We start from the raw sequence: 8,924 nt of genomic DNA on the forward strand, positions 1-8,924 counted from the left end.
CACTGATACTCCTCAATCCCCTTAAAATCTTTCCCCGCTGTTTGCCTTTCCTCTCATATTCTTCCAACTTTTTGCATCAGTTAGAGTGGGTGGAGCTAATGTACTTGCTTTCATCTTCTGTAGCAGAGAGGCTGTTACGTTTGTGCCAGGTGGAAGTGCTGATCACCTCAAGCAAGAGGGCACAATTTGCAGATGATCGTAACAGTCTGACTCCACATTTCTTAAGAGTTTTGTGGTTTTCCTTGAAAAACTACCAAAGAAAATTGCCTTATTCCCATGCCTGATTTAAAAGGGCACACCTTGGGGCGCCTGGGTGGCGCAGTCGGTTAAGCGTCCGACTTCAGCCAGGTCACGATCTCGCGGTCCGTGAGTTCGAGCCCCGCGTCGGGCTCTGGGCTGATGGCTCGGAGCCTGGAGCCTGTTTCAGATTCTGTGTCTCCCTCTCTCTCTGCCCCTCCCCCGTTCATGCTCTGTCTCTCTCTGTCGCAAAAATAAATAAAAAAAAAAAAAAAAAAAAAAAAAAGGGCACACCTAGAAAATCTGCTAATAGGTCTGTGTGTCTCTTCTCCTGACCCATGGCACACAGCAAAGTGTCACCCCCTCTGTTCTGCAGAACCTTTCACTCAGAGTCACTGCCCCTGGAATTCTGACCCTTCTTTTTGTCCTGTGACTAGCTGTGTTGATCTCAAGGATCCTGCGCCCACTGGCCTCTTTGTACCTAAGCTTTTCTCTCCCTGCTGTCTCCTCCTCCTCTTGCTTTGGCAGGTCACTTTGATCACCTTCTTAAGCCCTTTCTGGGTATTCTACAGATATTCCCTAACCAGCCCACTCTGATCTCAGTCATGCAACAGAAGCACATTTTGTCACCCTCTAAACAAGACCTGAATTTTCACAACAGCCCACACAAGTCTGTATTTCAAGACTGTTTTTAAGAATTGTAATTCTTGGCGCGCCCAAGTGGCTCCGTTGGTTGAGTATCCAACTTCAGCTCAGGTTATGCTCTCGTGGGTTCATGGGTTTGAGCCCTGCATTGGGCTGGCTGCTGTCAGTGCAGAGTCCCGCTTTGGATCCTCTGTCCCCCTCTCTCTGCCCCTCCACTGGTCATTCTCTCTCTCGCTCTCTCTTTCTCTCTCTCTTTCTCCCTCTCCCTCTCAGAAATATTTTTTTAAAAAGTTTTTTTTAACGTTTATTTTATTTTTGAGAGTCAGGAAGACAGAGCACTAGCAGGGGAGGGGCAGAGAGAGAGGGAGACACAGAATCCGAAGTAGGCTCCAAGCTGTCAACACAGAGCCTGATGCAGAGCTCGAACTCACGAACCATGAGATCATGACCTGACCCAAAGTCGGACACTCAACCAACTAAGCCACCCAGGCGCCCCTAAAAAAAGAATTGTAATTCTTAAAATTCTACATTTACCATTGAGTAATACATTAGCCATCTCCAGGGTGAACACCTACTTCAGGTTAAAGGGCATCTCTTGGGGCGCCTGGGTGGCTCAGTTGGTTTAGCACCTAACTCTTGATTTCAGTTCATGATCTCACAGTTTGTGGGTTTATGGGTTTGAGCCCAGTGTTGGCACAGAGCCTGCTTGGGACTCTCTCTCCCTCTTGGTCTGCCCCTCCCCCTGCTTCCTCTCTCTCTCTCTCTCTCTCTCTCTCTCTCTCTCTGTCTCAAAATAAGTAAACATTTAAAAAATAACAAGAAAGGGCCTCTCTTGTCTCTGCATTGTGAACCATTTTGTATACATCTCCAACCAGGGAGGAAGAGCACTCCCTTGGGGCAACTCAGGTAGGAAGTCCCTGTCTCCCAGGACCAAAGAAAAATGGTTCAGTCCTCCCTGACACCCCCAGAGAAACTTGGGGAAGCCTTGATTGAGATAGATCTTCAAAACATGCCAAAGACTGAAGGTGAACCAGCATTTATATATGTTCTTGTTTCAGAAAAGACAATGGCTGCTGTTGGCCAAAGGGGAGCCCCTGAGTGGAGGACACAGCCTGAGGACGCCTGCCAGCACTTTCTATGTGATTGTGCCATCACGCTCCCCCACTCTGCTGGTGAAGGCAGTGGCCACTAGGGAACTGTTGCTGCCCAGCCCCTTCCCCCCGCTGCCTGAGGACCCAACTGACGTCAGCCTTAAGACTGTGGAGGCAAGTGAAGCTCAGATCTCATGGGGCAGACAGAAGGGAGAGAAGAGTTGGGAGCAGGAGAAAAGGATACGGGAGAGGAATTAGCCTGTGGGAGAAAGGACTGGGGAGCAGAGGGAGGAGTGGTTGTTCCAAGAAGGTGGTGGAGGGTGAGAGAAGAAAGCGAAGGTAGGAACTGAGGCCAGGTGGAAGGAAGTAATGTGATGTGTGTCTGTGTGGTGGTGTCTTTCTCTGCTTTGTGCGTGTGTATCTGTTTGTTGAGGAATAGAGAAAAAGGCAGTCAATGCAGGCATTCAGGATAGGAAGGGCTTCAAAATGAGACTCCCATGCAATGGAGAGAACTGCACTGCCACCATTTTCCCCCTCCTCCCCTCCCCCATCTTCCCCTTTCCCCCCCTTCTCCCCCCTTCTCCTGTCTTCCTTGGATCTGGATTCTGGATTTCCTCTGCCAGCCTCCTCTGGCTGAGGGCAGGAGGAAAGGCTCTGGGCAGGGAGAACTGGAGCCACATCGCTGCTGGATCACTGGCTTACGTGCAGAGAGGACAGAGCTTGGGATTGTGTTCTTGCCTTGGCGGCCACCGGGATGCAAAAAGAGGTGGGCACGAGTGGCTGTGGCTCGCTCAGTGTCTCACTTCAGAGCCAGTGGTTCCTGGCACAGGATGTTGTGGCCGGAAAACCTGACTGCTCAGGAATGCTGTGCTTGTGTGCCCTCCGGCTCCGGCTCTGCTCACCTAGCAGGCGAAGAACTCCATGTACTGCCCCTGCAGACTGTGAGCAGCCCCAGGCCTCAGTCACACCCTCTCTCACAGCCCACACACTGGATCCCTTGTGACCCTTCCAGCACTTCAGCCCCTCTCAGAATCCCATGACACGCTTCTCAGAGCCAGAGTATTTGGTGTCCCTAGCCACTCACGGCTATACCTACTTGTTGCACTCTTGCCTGACACTTACATCACAGACACTCAGACCTGGGGGCCGGAACACCCAGCGGAGACCCTCATCTATTTCAGTCTTGAGCCAAGCCCCGGGTCTTCACACATCCTCCAGTCTCTCACAGTCCAAGGTCTCTTACTGTGTTCTGTGACCTCAAGCTCCCTGGGTGAGTCTTCTCTTCTCTCTTCCACAGAGGGTGCTGGACAGCCTGGAGCTAGAGCCCACCTACAACCCCTTACAGGCTTGGAGCCACCTGTACTCACACCTGAGCAACACCTTGACCAAGCTTCAGGGCCGGATCCAGCCAAGCTTGGAAAGCCGGGCCCTGAGAAAGGTACAGCTCCCTCCCTATTCCCTCCTCTTCTTTATGCCCAGAATCAAAGAGAGACCTCCTCCCCTGTCCCTGGCTCCCCCCATCCCAGGGATCAGCCCCCTCCCCTGGTGGAGGGGAGAACCAGGCCAACCAGGGAAGGAGAAAAAGAACAGCCCTTTGCCCTAGACCAAGGAAATTACAACCCCTGTCCGGTAGGGAGGGTTTTCTGCCTGGGCACTTACATATGGTGATGTTTAGGCATCTTCACTGTGCACTTGTGATAATCCATTAGTCATGTAGCAGACCATTGTCCCACTAAGCAAATTGGCAGTACTGAGAGCACAGGTTCTGTTTAAAGAAAAGGCTGAATGGAAGGTGGAAAAAGAAATATCCAAAGGAAAGGAAATTAGCACGTACTGAACACCAGCCATTTGCCAGGTTTTGTGACCAGTGCTCTCACAAATATCTTTCTCATTTAATCCCTACAGCATCCCTGCAAGGTAAGTGTTATGTTCACTGTACAGATGAGGAAAAGGAGGCTGACCAAGCTTAGTACATTGGAGTCCAGGCTTTCTCAACAAGGGTTAAAGAGAGAAGAGTAATTGAGGGTAGAGTTATTTTTTATGAAATTTATATTCTACAGTGTTTGTATAGAATATAAATTCTTAATCTTTTCCTAATTTCTTAGTAACAGAACCTTTAGGAACTCCTGCTTTGCCTTAGCTGAAGTTACAAAAGAAAGATCTTTGCAAACTACAGTCAATCTAAAGATGGGAGCTGAGCCCACCACAAGTTAGCTGATGGACAAGCTAACAGAGAAGGAACACTCAGCCAGGAGACCGGCACTGTGGAGACAAGCCCAGGGGACTCCACTGCCCTCGACTTTGAGGCTGTCACTTAAGGGATGGGACACGTGAAGGAGTTAGGACAGGAGGCCCAACAAGGAACAGGACAGGAGATCAGCAGCCATGTCTGGGCCTCAGAGAACTCTCTGCTTTCTTTGTAGGCTGGGCAGTTGCAGACAAACCGAGTTCGAGCCACAGTGGCCCCCCTGCCTATGACTCCAACCCCTGGCAGAGCCCCCAAGATGCCAGCAGCCAGCAAGCCTTCCTCAGAAGTCTTCTTCTGGCCTTCCAAGGAGGAAGAAGTGGAGGAGCAGAAAGGGGAGGAGTATCCCTCTGGGCCCTAAGTCACCAGCACCAGAGCCTGGTGGCCCTGTTCAACCACATCCACACTAAGACTCATACAGTGAATGGCCTTCGCTCCACCTGAGCCTCTGTGAGCTCCAGGCGACTGGGAAACAGAGCCTTCCCCTCCTCAGTCTTCAGAACTGCTGCCGCCCCACTGCTCAGTCCTGGAAGAGACACACCTGAACTTTTTCCTTCTCCAAGCAGGAACTCATTTTCTTTTGGATTATTTGATACTGTTAGCACAGTATCAGATTAAATACCCAGTAAGTCTCTACCATTGTTAGGAGCATTCCCAGCCCAAATTTTTCCTTGTAGTTCCTGGTAAACAGGTAGACAAGGTCAGGTCACCTTCAGGAAACTGGACATCAGGAGACAAGTACAAGGTTTTTAGAGCTCATGAAAAGAAGTAGGATTGAAATCGAAGCCTCATTCCAAAGGCTGCATTCTTCCCGCTACACCCACCACACTGCGGTTTCCTTCAGCCCTCAGACAGAAAAGCGGTTGGTACTGATACCTACAGGCAGAGTAGGGGGTGGGGGGGCAGGAGGTGTCCTATAGCTGAGAAGATAAGGGGAAAACAGTGTGGAAAAGGCCTGTTTCCTTCCTATTTCTCTCTCCCCAAACCTGTCCACTTTTCTTTTTTCTTTTTTTTTCTTTTCTTTTCTTTTCTTTTTCTTTTCTCTTTTCTTTTTTTTTCTTTTTTATCTTGAGAGAGAGAAAAAGAGAGAATCCCAAGCAGGGTCAGTGCTGTCAGCACAGAGCCCGATGCAGGATTTGATCTCATGAATGTGAGATCATGACCTGAGCTGAAACCAAGAGTCGGACGCCTAACTGACTGAGGCACCCAGGTACTCCTGTCCACCTTTCCGTTGGCCCTTTCCACCTACAGAATAACTACCATTTATAAAATGCTTAATCTGCGATTCAGGTTGCACTAAGTACTTGAGAAATTTAACTCCTTTCACACAAACAACCCTGTGAAGTAGAGTCTGTTATTGGGTTTTCCCATTTTACAGGGGGTCACTGAGGAAAACTGAGGGTTATAGATGTTATATGACTTGCTCAGTATCACAGAGACAGGCTCAAGCCCACGTGGGCCCAACTGGACCACCCAGGCTCTCAACCACCACACTGCTCCACTCACCTGCGACCCCACCCTCCTTCTGTGGATTCTCCTGACCCCCTCCACACCCACCCAGCACCCCTGCCACCATGGCATCTCTGTGACTATTCACACACATAGACCTCTTAAACCCAAACTGACTTTAATGAGAATAAACTTTTTAAAATCTATGTCTCTGGCAAAGAACAATGCAGGGGTCAGGATCCAGGCACAGTTCAGCAGCTCCCTGTAGCCTCCATGCAGGCCCCTTTGACTGCACCAACTCAGAGCAAGCACCCCTCTTCATAGACCTGGTCCAGCGCTGTCCATTCCTTTGGGGAGGATGACTTAGGGGTGCCGGTCTCTCCCAAGTCCTATCCCTCACCCCTGCCACCTGTCCCACTTTCAGGACTTCTTGAGATTGATCGTCCTCCCCTTGACTCCCCTGGTCCCCCTAGTGCCCTGGGCTGGCTCACACAGGACCTTCCGGCCCTCTGGTTCCTGCAGCTCCTAACAAGTATCTTTGATCCCCAGTGCCACCTTCCCGTGGTCCTCCCACAGTGTTCCCAGCTTCGCCCTCTCATGTGGAGCTCTCTGCCTTGGCCTTGGTCCCTTCAGCCCCTGCCCTGGACAGCCCACAGTCCCAGCTCCCCGGGGCACCACCGCTCTTTTGGACCTGGCTGTACAGGACAGTGTCTGAACTGTGGCCTCTGCCGCCACCACCACCGCCACCGCCACCACCACCAGCTGCAACTCCAGGCTCAGGGAAGGGCCGGCCCCGGGGCTTGGGAGCCAGGAGGGGCTTTGTGCTCCGAGGAGGCGGTGGCACTTCATAGTCATCAGTGGCAGGGTTATAGGGGAGCTCGTAGCCCTCCTCCTTCACTCGAGCCTGGCACCACCATGCATCCTTGGGCTCCTGAGGCAAATCATAAAGGCCCCGGAGAGCAGCTGGGGCCAGGCCCTCAGGTTCATCATAGATGGGGTCCTCTTTGGGGTCCGTCAGCTTGGCCTTCAGCAACTGCTGCTGCACATGCTGGTACAAGTCCCAGTAAAGAGGTTTCTTTAACTGTGCCGCCTCCCCTGCCCGAGCAGGGGTGCTGTCCAGGGGGTCTGAGTATAGGGAATCCTGGGAAGGGCCTGAAGGAATGCGCAGTGAGTCTAAGGGTTCAGCATACAGGGCCGGAGGAGTGCCCGGGAGTTCCTGAGGGCCAGGGAGGGACACCAACTTCCCTTCTGCCACTTCTCCTTCATGGGAATCGGCTCTGAGACTGTCCTGCCCTTGACCATCCTTTCCCTGGACCTTCTGCCGGTGAATAGCAGTTTCAACCGCCTGAAAGATATCATTCCCCTGTGCTGTCTGGAAGGTGAAGGTTCCAGGGCCTGAAGGGCAGCGGCGGCCAGCCTCAAAAGAGAACATGACCTGAAGAAAGTGTAGAGGGAAACACATTACCAGGAGCCATGAGGGATGAGTCACAGGGCCCAACCTAGTTAGGGGATCCACAAAGAAAAGACTACCTGGGGAGGGAGGGAGGGTCATGGGCTAGGCAAGGAAGGTTTATCCTGAGGACAGGGCTTCCCACCTTCCTGTCCTGCCCCACACCACCAACCCCACAGCTAGCCCCACCTAGGAAGTCAGTGTGCCCCAACAGACCCCGCACCTTGTCCCGGCCATAGCGGCGCAACAGAGTATAAGGCCAGGAAAGGAGTGGCTCCAGTATCTGACCCTGGGCCCCTATGGTCAGGAGAGTCAGCTTCTCAGCCTCCACCCTCAGCACATAGGAGCCATGCAGGCCACAGCGCTCAGCGGCTTCAGTCCTCTGTACGGTTACCCAGAACTGGGATCCTGGAAGGAATACACAATTAGACTGGCACCTGGCCGCACAGGTGAGTGAGGGGGCTGGGGAAGCAGGAACAGGTTGCCTAAGCACTCACTTGGAAACCAGTTTCAGGAGCTTCCTACTTCCCCATGGGCCCTTGACCATTTAATCACTCCCTTCCCAAGGACACCCTTCCTTCCCCCCCTCCCCATCCCTGCCAGGGCCTCTCAGCCGTCTACCTTCCCAGGTGGGGCTATACAGCGAGTTCTCCAGCATCTCCAAGGCAGAAAGCTTGGGTGGGTTCTCAGCAGGCGCCAGAGCCCAACTGCCTTTCTGGAGTAAAGAGAAGAACAGTATCGAGGACCCCGCAATTCCCTCCACGCTGTTCCCAGGGTCTGAGCCAGCTCAGGCCCTTTACTGCTGTAACTGCCCCCACCCCGCGTCGCTTCTTGGCCCCGGTGCATTTCGCCCCGGCCCCCTCACCGGAAAGGCGTTTCGGCACAGCGTTTGCACCCAGGCGGCGCTGGACGGCGCGTCGGCCGCCAGCAGGTGGGAGCGCTGCGCAGTGTCCAGGCGGAAAGCTGAAGCGCCGGGCTCAGGGGGGCTCTCCACAACCACGGGGGCCACGCTCACACACTCTGCCAGACGGATAACCTTGCAGTCCAGGCGGCGCGAGCCCCCTCGGCCCCCTCCAGCGCCTGACCCCTTGTGGTCAAAGAACTCGAGCCGCGCTACGCCGTGGGGACTGGCAGGATAGAGCACGGCCCAGGTCTTCCTCCATCTCTGGGGAGAGAGAGCGAGAGACGCTGGGGAGGGAGCGGGCGAGCACCGGCTGTCTGCGCCCCGACGGGAAAGGAGAGAACCGGCGCGGGCCGATTTCGGGTCCAAATCTTCCCTACGAACGGCGAAGTTTCCCGAGAAGGATGCCCCTCGGTCTCCCTAGGACCAGAAAGGGCGTACCCCGAGGCCGGCCGCCGCTTCTCCGCAGTGTGAAATCAACTTCGCGGGAACGTCATAGGGCTCTACTACTCCCGGCCGGCGCTCCATCCAACCCGCTGCCGCCCCCTCCCTCTCTCTCTCTCTCTCTGGGGTCTCCAGCCCACCCCTAGGTATGATGGGGCTCGGCAACCCCTGCCCCGACTACCTTGGTACCGAAACGCTGACTTTGCAAAAAGAGCGGCCCTTCCATCACAGCCCCGTCCATGGCCCCCGGCGGTTCCTTCCGCGCTTCCTGGCCTTGCGGGCTAGGGGCGGGGCGGGGGCGGGGCCGGGCCTCCGGAGGCGTTCCCGCCCCTCCCCCGGCCTTCGCGGACCGCTCAGGGGGAGCCAGGAGAGGAGCAGGAAGAAAGGGGAGGGGGTCCCCAGATAAGTTGGCGGTGCACCACTCTTAGGCCCCTGCCTACAGTCCTGGGACGCGCACAAGTG

General features: G+C 54.0%; 2 protein-coding genes across 2 annotated transcripts in view; one reads left to right on the forward strand and one right to left on the reverse strand.

Annotated features, from left to right (window-relative positions):
• Nucleotides 1-4,863, forward strand: part of M1AP (meiosis 1 associated protein) — a 70,171-nt gene extending 65,308 nt beyond the window's left edge. The window contains exons 8-10 of the mRNA XM_060656801.3: nucleotides 1,941-2,147; nucleotides 3,271-3,411; nucleotides 4,397-4,863. Coding sequence (XP_060512784.1) covers nucleotides 1,941-2,147; nucleotides 3,271-3,411; nucleotides 4,397-4,579 — 531 coding nt within the window. The 3' untranslated portion in view covers nucleotides 4,580-4,863. The remainder of the gene's footprint in view (nucleotides 1-1,940; nucleotides 2,148-3,270; nucleotides 3,412-4,396) is intronic.
• Nucleotides 4,864-5,828: 965 nt separating this feature from the next.
• On the reverse strand, nucleotides 5,829-8,811 carry DOK1 (docking protein 1). The gene is made up of 5 exons (XM_060656813.2): nucleotides 8,644-8,811; nucleotides 7,983-8,282; nucleotides 7,739-7,832; nucleotides 7,341-7,525; nucleotides 5,829-7,102 (listed from the first exon to the last, which is right to left on the reverse strand). Exons 1-5 carry the CDS (start codon nucleotides 8,701-8,703, stop codon nucleotides 6,263-6,265), a joined length of 1,479 nt encoding a protein of 492 aa, XP_060512796.1. The 5' UTR covers nucleotides 8,704-8,811; the 3' UTR covers nucleotides 5,829-6,262.
• Nucleotides 8,812-8,924: the final 113 nt, after the last annotated feature.

Source organism: Panthera onca, chromosome A3, assembly GCF_046562875.1.
Source record: "Panthera onca isolate mPanOnc1 chromosome A3, mPanOnc1 haplotype 2, whole genome shotgun sequence".
NCBI classification, from domain to species: Eukaryota; Metazoa; Chordata; class Mammalia; order Carnivora; family Felidae; genus Panthera; species Panthera onca.